The sequence below is a fragment of the Schistocerca cancellata genome, unplaced genomic scaffold (genome assembly GCF_023864275.1).
Source record: "Schistocerca cancellata isolate TAMUIC-IGC-003103 unplaced genomic scaffold, iqSchCanc2.1 HiC_scaffold_1148, whole genome shotgun sequence".
NCBI classification, from domain to species: domain Eukaryota; kingdom Metazoa; phylum Arthropoda; class Insecta; order Orthoptera; family Acrididae; genus Schistocerca; species Schistocerca cancellata.
The window spans coordinates 426,090-448,182 of NW_026047147.1; the positions used below are offsets into that span (position 1 = coordinate 426,090).

Sequence of the window (22,093 nt, forward strand, 5' to 3'; positions counted from 1 at the left end):
GCCGCATCTTCCGCCAAGAGCAGACCCGACGCACCTGCTGCTTCCCCGCTGCTGGACGCACTGCTGTCGACTCTTCTGTTTACCATTTTCTCAAAGATATTGGCGGAGCACAGAAAAAAAATAGCACTACTGCACAGAACACTGTTGTTTACACAATTTCCACTGGTACTAGACAACACCACCTGCGAGAACACCTTCGAGTTCAACTAAATTTCGCGAGCCGAACGTAACACGTGTTACACTGCAGCCACCATGATACTCCATATGCTGGACCATGTTGCCAAAAAATAACTAGAGCCTTCAGGAAGGCTGGCGTTTGCGTAAGCTTCCATACAAGAAAGAAGTTGGGGGGAATATTAGTACATACGGACGAAGGGAAAACAGATAAGTTTAAGCAATCCAGTGTATACGAAATTAAGTGTGGGGGGATGTGCTGGGACATACATTGGCCAGACGGGTAGAGATTTTGCCACAAGGTTTAGAGAACATTACAATAGTAATAATAGTGGGCTGGGGTGCCATATAAGGGAGACTGGCCAAAAGCGGTCCCCGATAGAAGATAGCCTAAGAATTCAGCATTTATAACCTAAAGGGAAGATTTTAGATAACTTTGAAGATCTGGAGTTCTACGCACGTATACAGCACGCTGCACACCCAGTATTTAATAAACAGGCTTCCAGTGGGAACAACTGGTTTTCTGGCTTGTTTGAACGTATACTATTTTGAACTTGGTGTCTATTATTCCCACATTAGAAGTATGATTGTGTATTTTATTGGAGCTGGTGGTGTTCTGTCGACGTACCGTTATGATAAGCTATGTTTTTTGCCCAGTGGTTGGCTAGTTTATAGTCATACAGGGAAAGTTAGATGAGCATATAGGTTGTCATTTACAGATTTGTCCACCACGGTGCCCTTTGGGTGCTCTTTGGTGACACCATGGTTTATTTTATTGATTTTAGACTAAAGTTTTAACACTTTTAATGTTTTATATTTGTTTTTTAAAAACCTATAGCTCTCCAGTATCCGGATAGCATAGGCAGGACTCGGGCAATTGTCGTGCCACTAGTTTATATAAGGAATGTATGAGGTATAGCCCACGTATCTTTTGCGATTTTATGAAAATACTCTTCCTCTCACCATTAAACTTTTTCCATGTGGTAGATGGGTGTAAGTTGGTGTTTGAAGGCTTCTGTCTGGGCAGTCATGGCCCATGAGTATCACTTGGCTGCAACTCGATAGGCGGATGGGCCAATGTGGTTGCCGTTGGCTATAACAGATGGCGCCTAAGACGTTTGTGTACGCGAGCTGATCACAGGGTTTTAGTTTATGATGGATAATGTTGGTTATATTTAATTTGGTGGTATTCTTTTACAGATTTGAGAGGTTGAAACGTTTATTCACCAAGAAACTCCCCCCTCTCCCTATTATTTATTTTATATTGACATATGTTCTGAGTAGTGTTTAGTACCACTACTGGCTATAGGCATAGTATGGAAATGTAAAAAAATTTGGAGTTTAAAAAAAAATTTAAAAAACTTTTAGTGTTAACGTGTACAGAGGTACTATTCCGACTGCTAGTCGTAATTACACACTGTTAGATTTATATGATGAGTATATTATTCTTAAATTACATGTTAACACATGGAGCACATGTACCGAGAGCGCTTCGCTGCTGGTTGACTTGTTTAGCGTCAGTATACGCTCTGCTTCAAGACTGCTCGTGCCGCAGTCATATGTTATTCGACACTTTCTTTGAGTTGTCAAGGCTGTACGCCTGGTTGGGTAGGAAGGAGTTGAAGTTTGTGGTATGTAACTCATATGACTACATCTCACTCTCTGTAACGTTGAGACGCGTTGAGTGTGCTGTTCGCTTATGTTTTGTACGTGTTTGTAACATATGTCTGAAGATGGGTGTTAAACCTGAAACGCGTAACATGTTCTAATAAAAGAGTCAATTGAACATCTCTTAACTTTATAGCGATTGTAGAGCATTGGTTGCCAGTTATTAACTTTGTTTGTCCAACTTCTGTGATGCCCTTTTCATAGATTTCCATTTCTCTTCAAATGAACTGCCTGTGTGGTATTCATCAACGTAGTATCTACAGCCCAAGAGAAATTCAGACGCATTTCATGAATGCTCTCCACTTCAGTGTCCCACTCCTTTCCGCATTTATTCTTCCAGACAATTCTCTTAAACTCCTATCCACTCTTCATCGCAATTCAATTGAGATCTGAGCTTATATCTGGCCCTAGGCGAGCCACACAATCTAAGAGCAGGATTTAGAAAACCATAAATTTCGACTTCTAGCCGTAGATAATCGGACAATTCTTCCCATAAATACAGAAGTACGAGTATTAACAAGAGCCTCACCAGGACGTTACCTCACATGGAACTTTCCTGTGCCTCGATCCTTTTGGAAGCATACCTCCCGTGGGGAAGCGAGAGTTTTCTATAGCTACCGACGGTTGCGAATTAAAACAAAGAGCGACAGAGGGAGAGAGAAAGGGACTTCCCTCTCTTCCACTCCGCTCCAATGCCAAACCTCGTGTGCAGTCATGACTGTTTGTACTGAAGCCATAGTGTTATGTAATTGCAGTACAGAAAGTTTAGAAATTTTTATCATTATTTAATTTGTTAAAAGAAAGGCGAACAAACATGCAAAAGTAATGCATCCACAGTTTGAAACAGTTGCTGCAAAAATCGATGTTTTACACTGTTTTACATGTAAGTCAACTTAAAGATGCAGAGCTACAATTTTTGTAGTATGTGTATTCTGATATAAAGCATAACATGTGGAATTTATGAAACCCCATACATTAACTTCTGTCATCAGTGATAATACCTGCAACAGTTGCAAAATTTTACATCAGCAGTTGATTTTATCACTGGGGATGTGTATCAACAGTTCTGCATGTCCCATCAAGAGCAACGTGTATTCTCATGTGTCTCCATTGTTGTTGTTGTTATTAGCAGAAGTAGTATAGTTATCACTACCGTGTGCTGCTCGTGTACTTCACATGTCATAATGTTGACTTACTGAGATGTCAGGTTATATGTAAGAGAGTGCACTAATGCCTTAATTTTATCAGATGGAATAAACGCATAAAGAAGTAAATAAATGTACACAATGTGCCAAATTCCGCCACTTTTTATAACGCACTCTACACTATTTCTAAGGACACGGGCTCTGTCGTTTCTTGCGACTCTTTAGTGTCTGTTCTGCTGGGGTTGGCATCGTGTAGTGGATCCCCGTACGCTCTGTAGCGTATGGCATTAAAGGTCTAAAAATTTCGTAAAAGTTACAGTACCTTCCTGCATTGTCACTTTTATCGCAACGACAATGAACGGGAGTCTTAAAACGTCACGTGTCAGAGATCTGTGCTGAAGTTCAGTGAGCGAGCAGTCTAGATCGCATCACATCGCTTAGTGATTTTTTAATCGGGACCTGCGCCCTGTGCGCTACCTTCATGCTGAGTGCCCTGGGGACGCTCCCAAGACAGCAGCCGTGTTCACAGGCCGCGTGGACACGCTCCTGGCTGGACGGCCGAACACTCAGCCGTCCTGCCGCATCCCGACATGCCCGCTAAGCCATCCGGTCTCAGCCTCACAGCAGATGTCTGGCTCCAGCGTGTGGACAGCGGCGGTCTCAACGTCCCTGCCGTCTGGCGGCTCTACGGGACCTGTTGAGTGACGTCAGCTGAACACGACACAACTGGAGAGAGTCGTGGACTCTCTTTGTCGGCCAACTCAGGCCCTTGTCGAGGCTAGAGGCGGTGTGCTCTACTGATGTGTCAGCATGATCTCTCCTTACCTGACATCGAATGAAATCTGTCCTCAACCTTCATGTTTTTTACTTGTAACCTTCCACCTAAACATAACTAACTCGACCTCGTTTTGTAAGGAGAAAAACGTACACTTGCGAGATCTCAACCCTAGATACCAAACACCCGCCCTCTCTTAAAATAAATGGCCATACTTATGATATAACTCATTTCAGACGTCTTGAATGCAGAGTTTTTAAAGTTCTGTAGGTGCAGGTTGCCTGCCGCCGGCTGCGCCCCACTGCAGCTGCCTGATGCACGAGTGCAGAGTACTGTGCAGCGGGGTGACGTCCAGAGCCCTCAGACCCGCTTCGTGTCGCAAGTGTGGGAAGACGAGCGTGGAGCCGGTCACGTCTGCCCCATGTGTTTCGAAACTTTGTTCATCAAGTAGAACACATGTTATTTAACATGAAAAACGGGTAAGCAATATGAGCAGATAGTATTTCAATGCCATGCGCATATACGGTCAACACTGTTTAGCAATATTTTAGGACATATTCTGCAGCAGTTTTTTATAAAACACACGCACACACACACACACAGATCTCTGTTACGGACAGAGGCAAGGTGAAACCTGACAATATTACCTCTTGAAAGCAAGCTTCCTAAACAGTCAGTTCGCGATTTTACGTCTCCGTCGCATTGTGCCAATGAAGTTGTTTGACGAAAATGATCGTGGTGAAAGGTTATCGTCATCATTGTCACCACCATCCTCTCATAAAGAATAGTCTAACGTCAATCTTCTTCTCTCCATTTAACGGGTCTTCGTATGACTGCCGCAACTGAATCGCAAGGTACAAATAGTAGCACAAAGAAACGCTCATAGAGCTTCTTTTGCCTCGTGTAAGAGTTAGTCGAATAGCCACATATAAAGACGCTTACCGGTCACAACTGTCGCGAGCTTTGACGTTTAAACGTGGCAATTTGACCGTCACTGTATACTGCTCCTGGAGGTGCCACACTGTCGCTTGTCGGTTCACCGGCACTATAAACGCGAACCTCTTACTCACCGTACCGCACAGTAGTTCGAGCTCCGACAATGGGCGAACGCAGCGGAGCGTGCCAGAAACAAGTGGTACACGAGCGTTGAAAAGCTATGTGTTCAGAAGGTCTTAACTGCGTACACTCATAATCGTGGTCCAAATCTCCGCGCGACATAGACAGCTGGGGCTCACACCTTGCAAGTGTGCGTTTCGTATATCAGACCAGGTTGGTGATCTTCTCTTGTTAGATGAAATCGGTTGTGATTAGACAACTGTTTCTTTTCTTCAGTGTGATTATTATTTAGTGCTTATGTTTTTATTTCTATGCACTTAAATTAGGACAGAATTTTCAAATGTGGTGCAGCTCCATCACCATGTGTTGATTTACTTCGACGAGAATTTTTATAGAAAACCTAAATGAGCACATTACGCTTTATTTAACAATAACGAAGTTTCCAAATAATATACTCACCAAGTTTATCCCTCCAATCAAACTTAGCATGACGCGACGACTCACAATTCACCCTGCCGACCATGGCTCTTGTGATGCGTCGAAAAGCATGCACTGACTGGGACAGGATATGATGCCTCAGATCACCCATTTGCAGCGTTGTCATGTTCCATTCCATGTTGTTCAACCTTTCAAAATAAAATGGAGTCAGCTTATGTGACACAAGATATTCTGAAACTTGACTGTATTTTGTAGACTAGAATAGTGAAAACTAAACTGAACTTGCCCTTCTCCAGCTTTTACGTTTTCCATTGATAGAGGTCGCCAGCCGATTAGAGACGAATCGAGGTGTCAGACAGGAATTGTTGCGTACATTACGGCTGGTATGTGAGTCTGCTAACATATTCTGGCGAACTGATCATTTCTGATGAAATACAAGAATTCACATACAAACATGCAGCCAGAAGTATGATTGGACAAGCACAGCAGACCGCCTTCAAAGGCATGGAGTGGGCGCTCCCCTACAACATGGCTCACCGTCTGCTCCTTGGCGCCATAATCACGAGCAGCACTTCCACTATAATACCACGTTTTCAAGACGTTGCCATGTCTCTCTTGTGCCGTTTGGATGAGGTTGAATCTTGGTCTTTCGTGACAAGAAAGACCATACTGCGCTACCTTACTCAGTTGGACTAAATACTTACTGCACTCTGTCTTAGGAATTGGTACCTTGGCATCCTTGATTGTGAGATTAGCAGGGACAAAATTGGACAGAACATGCAACTCCTAAGTGGGAGCTGTTGTAGCAATGTCATTAATAGTCAACATGGCTCCTTAACGCTTTAGCACATGCGACAGCTCAATAACCAAGAGAAATTGCAGCGTTGTTTTGTTTGTCTACATTTGCTCCACTGTTTTTTGCAGGAATGTAGTGCAGTTGATTTAGAATAGAACCAAACGACTTTCACAGGTCCGCGCAGTGCTGCATAAATGACAGTGACAGGAAAAGGGAGGCACCAAGGTAATTAGGGAAGTAGCTGCAGGAAATTTTGGTCCTATCCAGGGGCACATATGACTGCCTGTGTGCCTCTGTATCATGGAGGTAGAACTCTGTGGGCTCAGTTCCGCTTGTGTTTTGCTGGAGTCTCTATCTGTAAAAGTACTCCCTCAGTTTGGTGTCAACTCGGAGGCTCGTCGACACAATCAGTAAGTAGCCAGTTTCACTCGATGAATTTGGTCACTAGGCGACCACTACGAACAACAATAACAAACTACGTCGGACCTTGGAGTGCGAAGAAATTGCCTAAGGGGACACGTGAAACGGAACCTGGATCAATGGAGTGTTCTTGTGTTCACCGGCGAGCACAGACTTCGAACGTCGACTGGGGATCGTCGTACAAGGCTGCGTAGGCGACCAGGCACCGGTGCAGGTCTCTATCCATGGGTGCTGCTACGGGGCGGGACGGTCGTATTTTGGGCTGCTATTATGGTACTATCAACAGTAGCAGAAAACAGTATAACGGGATTAGGATTCTTTAGGAAGGTAGAGCAGAGAGTGTGTTACAGTGAACAATTCAGTGATACAGTCACGCTTATCACAATCGACAGCAAACGAATACCGACAACGATAGTTCAGATAGTACATGCCGACGTCGGAAGCTTAAGATGAAGAGACACAAAAAGTATATGAAGGAATTGAAAGGGTAATACAGCACGTAAAGGGAGATGAAACTCCATTACTCGTAGGAGACTCGAATGCAGTTGTAGGGGAAAACGTCGAAGAAACGGTTACTGGAGTATGTGGTGTTGGGATAGGGAATGAGAAAGAAGAAAGACTAACTCAGTCCTGTAATAAATTTCGGCTAGTAATAGCGAATACTCTTAATCGCAAGAGGAGGATGTATAATTGGAAAAGGCTGGGTGATATGGGGAACAACAGTTGGATTACATCATGGTCCGACAGATTTCTGAAATGATATCATGGATTGTAAGGCATACGCAGGAGCAGATATAGACTCATATCACAATGTAGTAATGATAAACAGTACGTTGAAGGTTAAAAGATAAGTCAGAAAGAATCGATACGCAAATGTGTCAGATACAGAAGTACTAAGGAATGACGAGATACTCTTGAAGATCTGCAAGGCTATGGATACAGCAACAAGGAATATCCCAGTAGGCAGTCCACTTGAAGAGGAATGGATATCTCTGAAAAGGACAATAATAGAAGTTGGAAAGAAAAATATAGATACAAAGAAAGTAACTGCAAAGAAACCATGGGAATTAAAATAAATAACTGAAGTATTTCTTTTATTACCCATGATGAAAGAAGGAAGTTCAAAAATGTTCAGGGAAATTCAGGAATACAGAAATGCTAGTCACTGAGGGATGAAATAGACAGGATATGTAGGAAAGCTAAGACGAAATGGCTGCCTGAAAAATGTGAAGAAACCGAAAAAGAAATTATTGTCGGAAGGACTGAGTCAACGCATAAGAAAGTCAAAGCAACCTTGAGTGAAATTGTTAGCAAAGGGTGGTAATATTAAGAGTGCAGTGGGAATTTCACCGTCAAAAAAGGAGGAGGAAGTGGGTATATGGAATCAGTACATTGAAGGCCTCCATGAGGAGGGAAGATTTGTCTGATGTGATAGAAGAAGAAAGAAGAGTCGATTTGGAGGAGATAGGAGATCCAGTAATAGAATCAGAATTTAAAAGAGCTTTGGAGGACTTAAGATCAAATAAGGCAGAAGGGGTAGATAACTTTCCATCAGGGTGTCTAAAATCATTGGGGGGGAACTGGCGACAAGGCGACTATTCACGTTGGTGTGTAAAATGTATGAGTCCGCCGACATACCATCTAGCTTTCGAAAAATTATCATCCACACAATTCCTAAGACTGCAAGAGCTGACAAGTGCGACAATTATCGAACAGTCTGCTTAACATCTCATGCATCCAAATTGCTGACAAGAATAACATATTGGAGAATGGAAAAGAAAATTGAGCATGAGTTAGATGACTATCAATTTGGCCTTAGGAAAGGTAGATGCAACAGAGAGGCAATTCCGACGTTGCTGTCCGTGATAGAAGCAAGACTAAAGAACAATAAAGTTACTTTTATAGGATTTGTCGACTTGGAAAAGATGTTGAGCAATGTAAAATTGCGCAAAGTGTTTGAAATTCTGAGACAAACAGGGGTCAGCTGTAGAGAGAGACAGGTAATAGACAATATGTACAAAAGCCAACAGGGAAATAATAAGAGTGGATGACAAAGAATGAAGCGCTCGGATTGAAAAGGATATAGGCAGGGATGTAGTGTTTCGCCCGTATTTTCAGTATGTACATCGATGAAGCAATGATGGAAATACAAGAAAGGTTCAGGAGTGGGATTAAAATTCAAGTTGAAAGGGCATGAATGATACGATTCGCTGATGACATTGCTATCCTGAAAGTGAAAGTGAAGAAGAATTACATGATGGGCTGAATGGAATGGACAGTCTAATGAGTACAACATATGGGTTGAGAATAAATCGAAGAAGCCGGTCGAAGTGGCCGCGCGGTTCTGGCGCTGCAGTCTGGAACCGCGAGACCGCTACGGTCGCAGGTTCGAATCCTGCCTCGGGCATGGATGTGTGTGATGTCCTTAGGTTAGTTAGGTTCAACTAGTTCTAAGTTCTAGGGGACTAATGACCTCAGCAGTTGAGTCCCATAGTGCTCAGAGCCATTTGAACCATTTGAAATCGAAGAAAGACGAAAGGAATTGGAAGTAGCAGAAATGAGAACAGAGATAAACATAACATCAGGATTAATTGTCACGAAGTATATCAAATTAAGGAATTCTACTACCTAGGCAACAAAATAACCAATGTCAGATGGAGCAAGGAGGACATCGAAAGCAGATTAGCACCGGCAAAAAAGGCATTCCTGACCAAGAGAAGTCTATTAGTATCAAAGATAGGCCTTAATTTTAGGAAGAACTTTCTGAGAATGTACGTTTGGAGCAGAACCTTGAATGGTAGTGAAACATGGACTGTGGGAAAACGGGAAAAGGAGAGAATCAAAGCATTTGAGATGATGTATTACAGACGAATGCTGAAAATTAGGTCAACTTACAAAGCAAGGAATGAGGAGGGTCTGCGCAGAATGGAAGAAGAAAGGAATGTGTGGAAGGGACACGATGATAGGACATCTGCTAAGACATCAGGAAATGACTTTCATGGTACGAAATTGGAGAATACATCCAAAAAATAATTGAGGACGTAGGTCGCAAGTGCTGCTCTGAGGTGAAGAGGTTGGCATAGAAGAGGAATTTGTAGTGGACCACATCAAACGAATGAGAAGACAGATGGCTCAAAAAAAATGTAAAGGTCTCTAACGTTTCGTTTCCAAATGCTGGAGACATCTTCAGAGGCTATAAAGGCTCCGGCAGCAGTTTGAATCTTATATAAACTCTACAAGCTGAACTGTTTGTTCGGATCCCTGCCACAGTCGGGCTGTGATGTCATCAGACGGCTGCTTAAGAGCGCAGAGTCACGAGTGCGTGTGTTGTCGAGCTTCTGCCCGGGGAACACTTGGCGCTGGTTTCTGTATTCAGCACTGAGGCCAGCAACTAGTCTAATTTCTCTCATTCTTCTTTCCGTTAAAGTTGCTTTCGTGCTTTGATATTTGAATGCCCTCTCTGTTAATTCAAGCACAGTAATATTGGTTCTGTATTGCAGAGACGAATTTTTAGTTTCCCTGGTCCGAGTGGATATTCTGCAACTGCCGATTTATTGCTATTTCGCAGATGACAACTGCTCTTCTGTTCCTTAAGCAAGAAATGAGTACTTCTGTTTGTACTACACATGTGTGCTTGACTGTGTGTGCAAGACAATTTATATATTCCTCCTGTGGCGAGTGCTGGCCGTACATTCTTTACAGTGTTCGAAACATTCACGCTCCTTCGTAATTGGTATAAACACTGCATCAATACTATGTATTCCTCGTACTCTGATCATGTGAACCATGACTGCTTTTACGAATGGGAGTAAATCTTTGTTTCTTCTTCATGAGAAGCTCCATACCTTTATGGACTTACTGCCCTATTTATCTCTTTCTCAGATTAATCATTTATTCTGAAAGTAGTGTTTAAATGGTCGGAGCGTTCCTCCAACTACTCTGGTGACACATTATTTAAGCGAAGCCCCCCAATGTTCTCATCACTGCTCCTTTCAGTCTGTGACAATGACTGGAATTTTTGTGAATGTATCCACATGTGTGAGTGAGGTTTTTGCAGACCTTCTGTGCCTAACATCTGTGGATTTTCTAAGTAGCTGTACATTTTAAAATATTTCAACTTCTTTCTCTTTTTCTATACTGGATTTTATATTATAACTAATATCATTCGGAAAGTTTAGAAATTCTGTGTTCTTTTTCTCCATGAGGCTATATAAGGAAGTGTATCATCAATATAACAAAACCAACGATAGTGATTTATCTTGCTGGGCTGATGAGCTGTTCCTTCCAGTTTTACATATAGAAGTCCGTTGTAACTGTGCTGAGTGTGTTTCCTGTAATGTTGTAATGAATACAGTTTCAGAAAACTGGATGATTTATTCGAGAGCCTCACAAACTGAGCGAAGTCAATAACGCTTTGGTCCGCCTCAGTTATTCGGCTTTGCATATACTGGCAGAGCTGTTGAATGTCCTTCTGACGGACATTGTTCGAAATCATGTCCAGCTGGCAGGTTAAGTCATGAAAACCCCGAGATGGTTGGAGGGCCCTACCCAGTATGCCCCAAGCGTTGTCAGTTGGGTAGAGGTTTGGCGACCTTCCTAGTCAAGGTATGTTTGCGAGCAATAGAAACTCTCGCTCTGAGTGTGGGTGGGCATTATCTTGCTGATACGTAAGGCCAGTATGGCTTGCCATGATGGGCAACAAAACTGGACGTGGACATATCGCTCTGCTTTGTGGGTGACTACTAAAGTGGTCCTGCTATGAAAGTGAACGGTACCCCAGACCATCACTCCCGGTTGTTGGGACTTATGGTGGGCGACAGTCAAGTTGATACTCCCCAGTCTCCAAGGCATCTCCAGACACATCTTTGCTGGACATTGGGGCTCAATTTGAAGTGAGGCTCATCATAGAAGACTGTTACAGTCAATGAGATTCCTGGCCGAAGTCACGTCTAGAGATGCCCCTGATGGCCGTAGGATACCAATCTTACTGTCGTCCGCTATATGGTCTGACCACCTGGATTGATGCTCAGGGGTGTCATTTGTCTTCACAGCAGGACCTCTTTCGTTGTCATCTGTGGCACCCTTACAGCACACCAGTTTGCCTGTGGTGTTCTACACCCTATTTTGCTGCCCTTCTAGGTTAGCCATCATTGGCTAACTTTTTTCCAAGATAACGCCCACTCACACATAGAGAGAGTTTCTACTATTTGTCTTTGGACTTGCCAAACCCTACCTTGGCCAATAACTTTGCCAGACCTCTTCCCAATTGAGAATAATTGGAGCAAATAGGCAGGGACCTCCAACCAGGTCGAGATTCTGAGGATCTAACGCACCATTTGGACAAAATATGGCATGATGTTCCTCAGGGAGACATCCAACAACTCTGTCATTCAATGCGAAGCTGAGAAATTGCTTACATCAGGATGCATTGCTTACGTAAGGACGCATTATTGACTTGCTTAATCTGTGAAGCTTCTCTCTCGAATAAGTCAACCACTTGGTTGTCTGTTCATATACGGAACATCTATTAGTTTCTGGACCTTTCAGATAGTTCCTTTTTTTTGCCTAAGAGTGTAATTTCTATATGTGACATCGTGCTCCCTCTATGATTTTTACCCTCCTCGCTGCCCTCCAATACTAAACTGGTGATCCCTTGATGCCTCAGAATATGTCCTGCCAACCAATCCCTTCTTCTAGTAAGCAGTGATAGAAAGTCTAAATAGGCTAATATGTGATGGGCTTAGCATGAAGGATTCTATTTTTTGCATAAATGAACTAAACCTTTTATACGTCTTTTTTTGCTACAGAGAACTGTAGAAGACTTGCTAAGTGCTTGGCAGCCATGCTTGTCGAACAGTCCATAGCGTTAACAACTGGTCTTAATGGAATGATGGGTTTGTGAATTTTTGGTGCACCACACAATCTTGGACCAGATCTGATTTAAAAAGACATTTTTAGTCTGTGGGAGAAATCGAGGAGGCTTTCACTATCTGATGCATTTCCCAAAGTATTGCTGTTGGAGGATAGCTTTTGAACTCCCTGTACCTTCCTGGTTGTTATACAACGCCAGTTATACTGCAGTAGGTTCGTTATTTCATTAGCATTGTAGCGTTGCCCTTATCTGTTGGAAGCTCTAGAATACATAAAAATTGAAATCTCGGACAGGTTTCTTTTCACGTTTCGTTAAGGTACTGATGTCTCAGTGCTTATTGCCTCTGGCAGTGTCTCTGGTGGTGCCTCCACATTTAGGGGACGAAGTCTTTGGCACAGAAATACGCTATGGAACGTGGCCTAATACCCATTAATCAAAATTGACCAGTAGGTTGTATTTTAATTATTTATCAGTACGAGCACATGTGTTAGTGTTTGTAGGAATCACGAAAGAAATGAGGAGTGTAGAAAGGGGAGAAATCTTTAGAGAAGGGGTGGCCAAGACATCAGCTCACGGGCTATGCCCGGGCACAAGTGCGTTTGGCTCATTATATACATCTCCCCAATTAATATTTCTTAAATTTCCTCTCAAGTGCTCAATAAACACTGGGTTGAGCAACCGTACAGTTTTATTTCATGGTTTCTGAACTGTACACCTTGCTGTGTTTTCTAATTTAATCAATTGTACATCATGGGCTGATAATCCATTTATCAATGGGAAAGCATATGTTAGTTTTACACCCACTTGCTGTACAAATACATAATCCATTAGAGCGCTACTGTCTTGAGCTATATGTGTAGGGAAATTGATAGCTGATTCTATCTGTAATTAATAACACTTACACTTTTCCCATCTGAACTGGTTAGAAAGTTTACACAGAAATCATCACAGATTAATAACTTCCTGTTTTTGTCTGATAGACAGCGTAATAGGTAGTCAAACATTTTTATGAGTAGCTCCCAATCTGCTAAGGCTGTAGTTCATAAGCATAAACTTCAAAGTGCTGATCAATACAGAATTTGCTTATTTCTCCAGTTTTGTATTTATATCCTTGTTTTTGTAAACGGCAACCACTCCTTTATCCATGCTATATCTGGAAGTGTAAGAGGCTAAATTATAATAATTTATACTGACACTATCCATCACCACAATTACATGGTGTTCAGACAAAGTATATCAATCTCATTGTTATTTGTGAGGTCATCTACACATACTAACAGATCATCTACTTTATTTTTTATTCCCCTGATATTCTGAGGAAGTAAGTTGATACTACCCTTAGCTCATCCCTATTTACTGTACATGGAGCTTCTTTTATTCTATTTTTTTTTACTGTTGCCTGTTTGGACTTTGACCTTAACGCAAGAAACCTGTCTACCTGGTCCCATAAACCACAGGGGTCACCCTCGTGTGACTGAGGCTCCCCCTTACAGTGTCTGCTAATAGAGAAGCTGACTTATCTTTCCCCTTCCTATTTAGGTGCAGGCCATGCGTAGTGTGTCCTCACCTACCAGTAATGTCAACAGGAACATCGCATATGTGAGGTTTTGGGGGTATCTGGAACATCCCGTTCCTCCACTACTTCAGATAGCAAGCCAGAGTGTTAACATGCCTTACAGCAGTGTTTACGCAGGACCGAACATGGCGCTGAAAGACCTCCACAGACACCACATTCGTGTGGCCAGTTCATGTTCCTATTTCATCCACGTCTCTCGCAATAGTACACCTTGGATTCATACCGCAGGCTGTTTCCTGCTGCCCCAACTGTAATTACCTGATCTCCCTAGCATTTGTTTTCACAAAACTTGTGACCTGGTACGCTGCACCTAATTCCTTCTCAAGCTCCTGGCCTTGACTGTTAACTAGAAGCTATAATCTTCTTTTCCTATTCTGATTTGATCCCTACATGTCTCTTTTTCTTGAAGCTAATATTCTGCTTCGAAATACATTCAACTACATCTGGATGAGGCCCTTCTTCCACTACTTCTGATAGCAAGCCAAACTGATTTACTAACTGAATTTCGAAGTTTTTTCAACAGTTTCCCTTTTTGCTTCTACCTTTCCCCAGCATCCCGTCCCTGTTTCTTCCCTTGGCCTACATAATTCCAAGTCCGCATTTTCTAATTCAGCCTTAAGGGCACAAATTTTTGCCTCATGTTCAGCAACTTTTCTGTCCTTTCTACATAACGTACGTTGCCATGGAGAGCGTCTTTATCTACCCAGTTTCCTCGCCGCTACATTCGCCCCAATAAACCACAACCTACACAGTCTTCACACCCCCGCCTTCAGATTTCTACAGCAAACATCACATTTGCTAGACATGTTTTTACAGAAAAATTTACGCAAAGGAAGAGGATAACTTGGCACAAGAGCACTGATGTTACGTAACCTGTATTAATACGCAATGAAACGCTAATGTGAACAAACTTTTAAAAATCTCAAAAACTTTATAAAACTACCCTTGTAATTCTTTCTAGGCCACAACGTATTCTTCAAACTCCGTATTTCCTTTAACACCAGTGTTCTTAAGAAGCTCGACTGTCTTTGTCAGTATGTGTCCGTTCCAGTAATGCGATTTTCTTTTTAAATGCGTCCCCATCAAATGAGGAACAAGTTAGCTTGCAGTGCATTACTGTGGGCAGTGTGCAGTCAAGTCCAGTTAAAATGTGAAATCTGATTATAATGGATTATATATTGTTATTGGGAATGCCGCTCGCCGCTAACTTGGTGTAATGTCTCTCACACATAAACCTGTACAGTAAAGTAAGGGCCTCCTGTTTTATCTTTAGGCTGATCCGTGATAAGACAGGCAAACAATTATACTAATGGAGGATTCTGCGTATTTTCTCTAATTTCATTCGCTCTCTCTCTCTCTCTCTCTCTCTCTCTCTGTCCTTTATCTATATACAGTTTTAAATATAATATTTCATTACGTGAACTCAGCCCAATAGAATCTCTGGTGGAGCCCTTCGTCTTAATATTCAGCGGCTGGCTTGCTGTAAAAGATCTTTATATCTATTATTATTGTTAAGCGCTGCATTCAGTTGGGAAAATCGATCGTTTGAACAATTCGTTCATTTTACGACAGATTTAGAATTTCAGATGTGTCCGAAGCCTTTTTGGACGATTTTATAAAATCTCGGTGATTGCAGGCTCTCTTCGTCACAACTGAAACTTCCCCACTAATTACAGGGCCAAGACAATCATCAATGATTCAGACAGAGAACTCATTCGTCATTCACTCTAGAATAAAAGGGTCACAAACCTTATTTCTGAGGAAAATTGTATATTCAATCCATCTCCATTACATGTTACGTTTTCTGTTGATTCCCAGTCTTACTTAATTTGCGTTTACAATTTTTCTCTCTCTCTTCAAATAACCCGCTAGTGGCACAAACGTTAATAGCTCGCTTTAGCGAGAAGAAGAGCAAATATGTCTCTTTTAGCAACCCGACAATCTTCCAACAGATACTTCCGAAGCTGTCCTAGTTATCCCTCTATAATAACCATGGAGAATACATATATGTATCTCTGTTATTCCAAAGAATAAACGTACTAAAAAAATACCTTGGCGTCGACGAGCTGTCGGCGCATATATTACTAGAAAATCCGATCAGATACTTTTCAAAAGTGAATAAATGTGGATGATTTGATTGACCATTATTAATTATTGCGTGGTAGAGGGTATTTTCCGTGGGGAGATTACATGCTCTAGATTGCACATGTTTTAATTTTCGTTCCTGCATTCCTTTTTCCGTCAAAAAATTAAACGCTTGCTCCAGGTATGTCTCTCGACATAACCTACATACTCTGCAGTTCGATATGAAGTCTCCATAGGAATCGATCAGTTTCACTGAAAACCGTTGCAGCTGAAAACGGAAGATGCGTGGGACTTCAGCAATTATACTATGCTTTCTTCCAATTTCGCCATGTGCCAAAGGCCTGCAAATTTAGCACAAAGTGCTTTTTGATGTACAAAACAAGGAATCTCGTCTGTCGACATTCGTGATTTTATCCTGTTTCATTGTCAATCAAATCTTTAAACTCTTTCTGCATATTCCAGAATCCGAAACAAGAACAGTTCTCCATATAACCTAGAGGCAGATATCCTACGATTTGTGAGGCAACTTAAATCACTTAATAACAGCAAGTCTTCCGGTCCGTACTGTATACCAATTACGTTTCCTTCAGAATATGCTGATGCAACAGCTCCATACATAACGACCTTATACAACCGTCCGCTGGACGAAAGATCCGTATGAAAAGATTAGAAAGCTGCACAGGTTACACCAATATTCAAGAACGGTGGAAGGAGTAATCCAGTAAATTACAGGTCCATATTATTAACGTCGATATCCAGTAGGATTTTGGAACATATATTGCGTGTGAGGACTATGAATTACCTCGAAGAAAACGGTCTATTGACACACAGTAAAGACGGATTCAGAAAACATCATTCTTGTGAAGCGCGAAGTGTTGAGTGCTATCGACAAGGATTTCGAAAAGGCCTTTGACACTGTACCACACAAGCGGCATCTAAGTTAGCTAATTGGATTCGTGATATCCTGTCAGAGAGGTCACAGTTGCTTATAACTGACAGTCATCGAGTGAAACAGAAGTGATTTCTGGCGTTCCCCAACGTAGTGTTATAGGCCCACTACTGTTCATTATCTATATAAATGATTTCGTAAGAATCTGAGGAACAATCTGAGATCAAAAAATGCAAAACGATTTAGAAAATATACCTGTATATTTTGGAAAGTGGCAATTGATCCTAGATAATGAAGTCCTCCATATGAGTGCTAAAAGGAATCTGTTAAACTTTGGTTACACGATAAGTCACTAAATCTAAAGGCCGCAAATTGAACTAAAACCCTATGAATTATAATTACGAGCCACTTAAACTGGGAAGAACACATAATATTGAGGGGGAGGCTACCCAAAGACTGCGATTCATTAGCAGAATATTTAGAAAATATAACAGATCTACTGAAGAGACTGCCTGCGCTACGCTTGTATGCCCTCTTTTGGAGTACCGCTGCACAGTGTGGGATCCTCACCAGATAGGGTTAATGGAGTACATTGAGAAAGTTCAAAGAAGAGCTGCACGTTCTGTATTACCCCGAAATAGGGGAAACAATGTTACTGACATGATACAGAATTTGGGGTGGACATCAAAAGGGCGTTTTTCATTGTAGCAGAATCATTTCACGAAATTTCAGTCACCAACTTTCTCCTTCGAATGCGAAAATATTTTGCTAACGCAGACATACTTAGGGAGAAACGATCGTCGTAATAAAATAAAGGAAACGGAAGCTATCAGGGAAAGGTATGGGCATTGGTTTTTTCCTCGCACTGTTCGATATTGGAATAATCGAGAATCGTTGTGAAGGTCATTCGATGAACCCTCCGCCAGGCACTTAGGTGTGATCTGCAGAGGATCCGTGTACATGTACATCTAATGTCGTTTCACAGTAGATATGCACTACCTGTAACGTATATGAATTGGGAAACCTCTTCGCTCTCTTCTGTCACTGCCACTCATTTTAAAGAGTCGCGACGGTAGATCGCTCGACTGCCTCCTTCGTGCAAACAGCCACTGGCCCAGTGAACCTCCACCGTACCGAGATCACACAGCGAAGGGTAGACAGCGCTGACAGCGCGAGTCTGCCGAACTCGAGAGACTTGTGCCGGCCGGAAGACGCCGCACCGCGACGTCGGATGAAGCGCCGCGCTCTTCCGGGCGCCTCCGAGAAGGACCGAGCGGAGCCGAGCGGAGCCGAGCGGCAGGCAGGCCGGGCCCGCGCCGCCCGTGGGCCAGACACGCCGCACGCGTGACTCGTGGCACGGCGCGGCCGGCCGTCATTATGAGCCCCTACCCAGCTGCGGCGAAGTCACTCAGTCAACTCCTGAGGCGTCACCGGTGGCCACAGGTTGGATGTAAGATTTAATACTTCACATATGTTCGTTCCATATTTTGCAGGAAAAAGATGTCCATTTTTACAAGTGACAAACAGCAAGCGTGTAAAACACAATGCATCAGAATAACACATATTAAAAGCATAATATTACCAAGGAATACAGCAGTATCAAGAGCCATCAACTAGAGATAATTACAGAGAACACAGCAATATTTTGAGAAATGTCATTAGACCAGCTGATTGTATCAGCTGTGTGAGTAGTATGTACAAATCTGAGAATAACATCAAATTACGCTGGTATATAACGAGGACAACGCCAGGCGAGCAGCGAAAATCTTCGGTTATCTGTTTACTGAATGTCGTAGTGTGAAGACGTTACTAACGTTAACGGGATTTCCAAACGTTTAAATAATAAAGTCTTTTACGTCGAAGAAAGTTCAAACTCCTGCGCCTCACTCACTCAAATTGCTTGTAACACCATTTTTATTGTGGGCAACTAAAGGTAAAGCTGAAGGATGCAAACTGTAAGGAAATGGAACCAGTAATTACACAATAAATAAGGGTGCATGTGCTTGAGATCATATATTATTTCGGACAATATATTTTTCTATATCATGCGCTACCTAGCTCGTGAAATTTATTTTTTCCTGTGCGAAAGTAAATATTCAGTCACAAGGCTGTAAAAATAACATGTTGGCAATATCTAAATCAACTTCCACTTCCATACTCCACAAACCCCTGCGAAGTGCGTGGTAGAGGGTTTTTCCTGCAGTAGCACATACTGGACCGTCTCCCCGGCCACTTCGCTCCTGTGCGCCCTGTAATTAGTGTGACCTCGTCTTTGCCGGCCCTACGAGAGTGACAGCCAGGCGTCCGTCTTGTATTCTCAGATTCATCGCTTCGTACAGCTTCTTGTAATGTTGTGAGTAGGTATTCATCTTGAGGAGATTTCTCAACATGAAATCCAGGTTTTTTTATCTCGTCTTTGATTTAAGAACAAAAATTTGAAAAGATTCAACCTTGAACAAACACGGTTTCTTCTCTTTTTACCGATACGTATTTCAGCCATATTTCATTATCACCAGCGGGTTTCCTTTATTCTTCTGCAGAGTAAAGAGTAAAATATCGCATTGGGATACGCATATTTTTGGGAATGTGTTATTTTTGCTCAGAACGTTATAACAGACATGTAAACCACAGTAGCACATGCCGTTGTTCATGTCGCTGCACGTCATCTGCAACACCGAGATACCAGCCAAACTGGAAATAGCAGACACGGACATCAGCAACAGCATGTGCCATTAACGCATACATCTTTCTGAGAGCGTTTTGAATGCAAATGTACAATTATACGTTTCCCAGTGTAACAATATATTATTTCTAGAATGAAATTTTCACTCTACAGCGGAGTGTGCGCTGATATGAAACTTCCTGGCAGATTAAAACTGCGTGCCGGATCGAGACTCGAACTCAAGACTTTTTCCTTTTGCGGGCAAGTGCTCTATCATTTTTTTAAATTTTTTTTATGAAGGTCACAGGGCGTCGTGGTACACGCCGCACTAGCAGTGGGGTCTCTTCACGGCACTGCCGGTGCGTCGAGGCCCAAACCCCTCCCACCCCTTTTTTCATGTCCCCAGTTGGGTCATAGCACTAGGTGTGCAAAAATCTTAACACAAAATTCCCATTCTCCGATGTAAGAAACACAAAGAAACCTCTTCTCTGAGTAGAAACTGATCACTGACAAAAACTTAACAATTCTTCTTGAATCACACAAATACTTTGGAAGTCGAACACGAGTAATTCTGAACAAAATGATTTGAAAAAACTCTTCCTGTAACACAGAAGTAAATAATAATAAGAACACAAGTGACTTTCAATTTTCTTCGTTCTCGTTCAAAGTGTTGTAGTGGTGCCACATATTTAACCGACACCCATACTTTCAAAAATGATCTTCAGCATGTTGCCTTAGTGCTTCTTGTGGTTGCGATATGTGCTGATTTTTGCGTATTCACACTTCATGTAAACGCGGAATTCTATCTCGTTGTCTGACCCAAGTTTGTTGATGACATAACTAACATATTTTCCCAGTAACCAGCTAATGGCGTTGGTTTTTAATTTCGGAAAGTATGTCATGTCTGGTCTCAGGAGGAGCGATTGCGTTATATATTCGGCCGAGGATCTGGCGACAAAGGCGATTTGTTGCCTGATCCAATTCCAGTTATTCACACTGCCGCCACAGGTGAATCTGTGGATGAGTGTATCCTCCAGACTGCATTTTCCACAAAGGTGTGTCTGGTTTAAACCGATCCCATTCAGTCTCTCGTTGGTACTGATGACATTGTTAACTGTTTTGTACCATGCGGAAATAGCGTCTGCAGATAGCCCGGCATAGTTGATGTTCCGCCATACAGCTTTCCAGTCACAATTAGGGAATTTCTTTTCAATTTTGTTTCTGCCCTCATTTAACTTCCTTTCAAGTATGATGTCGCGCGCTGTGGTACATGTGTTGCTTCTGATTTCGTCACTAAGGTAACTTGCTTCGAGGAAAAAGCTCCTCACATACTGCAAACGGGCATTAATCCTTCGCACATCAATCGGTGCTTGCATGCTATGGGGTGTCACGGCCTCAAAGAGCTTTGCGGTTACACATTGTGGAAGTGCTCTGAGTATATGGAAAGTCCGTTTGAGGAACAGAGCAGACGCTTTATTTCGAATGTCCACCAAACCGAGGCCCCCGTTTCTGACATCCAGTATAACGGTAGTCGCACCAACCCTGAATATGTCTCCTCGCCATAAATAATTGGTAACAGTGGACATGATCCCTTTCGCTACTAGTTTGGGGACTGGAAATACCTGTGCAGTGAAATACGTTTTAGACAAAATGCAGGAGTTCATGAATCTGACTTTTCGCACCTGGTCCACAGTTCGATGGATGTTCTCCATTACAGAACCATGAACTTTCCTCCTAGCTTCCATCCAGATAAAAGCAGCCATCCTCATCGGACATGCCATTAAGGCTATTCCCAAAGTTTTATGTTTGTTGTCTTGTTTGCCCATGCCAGTCGGAGGTGATCTAGGCCCCGCAGATTCAACATTTTACTTTTGTTTTCATTGGTTGTCACTCCCGACGCTAGACAATACTTTTGGATTTCTCTTTCCAGTGTAACTGTCTCCTCCTTATTCCTTATTATAACACCCACGTCATCAGCATAAGCTCGTATGACGGTTTTCTCATCACTCAATGTTATGCCTGTTAATCTTGCGTGGACAGTGCGGAGAAAGGGCTCTTAAAGACACGGAAAATAAAATCATAGATAAGGGACTGCCCTGTGGAACCCCTCGCCTTATCTGTATGGGCTTAGATGTTTGGCCATTGATTGCTATTTTCGCATTTATACCTGTTGCAATATTTCTTAGCATGTTGACAATCTGAGGGTGGAAAGCCATTCTTGACAGCGTCGCAAAGAGGTATCTATGACTAACGCGGTCAAAAGCTTTGCTGAAATCTATACACATTAAAGCACATTTTATACTTGCCACTGACGTAATTGCAATGACGTCTCTGTATGCAGATAGACTTTCGAATATCGTTCTGGATGGAGAACGAGATTAATGATGACTCAATATTTTGTTGGAAAAGGCACGGAGTCTTTTGTTGATAATACGCGAAATTATTTTGTAATCAGAATTTAGTAGCGAAAGAGGCCGAAAATTGTTTAAATTGTTTTTGCCTTTACTCTTAGGAATCAGTACTATTTTACTTTCCTT

General features: G+C 42.3%; 1 protein-coding gene across 2 annotated transcripts in view; it reads right to left on the minus strand.

The window, feature by feature from the left end:
* Positions 1-5,746, minus strand: part of LOC126159825 (uncharacterized) — a 52,618-nt gene extending 46,872 nt beyond the window's left edge. For both annotated transcript variants that reach the window (XM_049916632.1, XM_049916631.1), the window contains exon 1: positions 5,278-5,746. In XM_049916632.1, coding sequence (XP_049772589.1) covers positions 5,278-5,307 — 30 coding nt within the window. In that variant the 5' untranslated portion in view covers positions 5,308-5,746. The remainder of the gene's footprint in view (positions 1-5,277) is intronic.
* Positions 5,747-22,093: the final 16,347 nt, after the last annotated feature.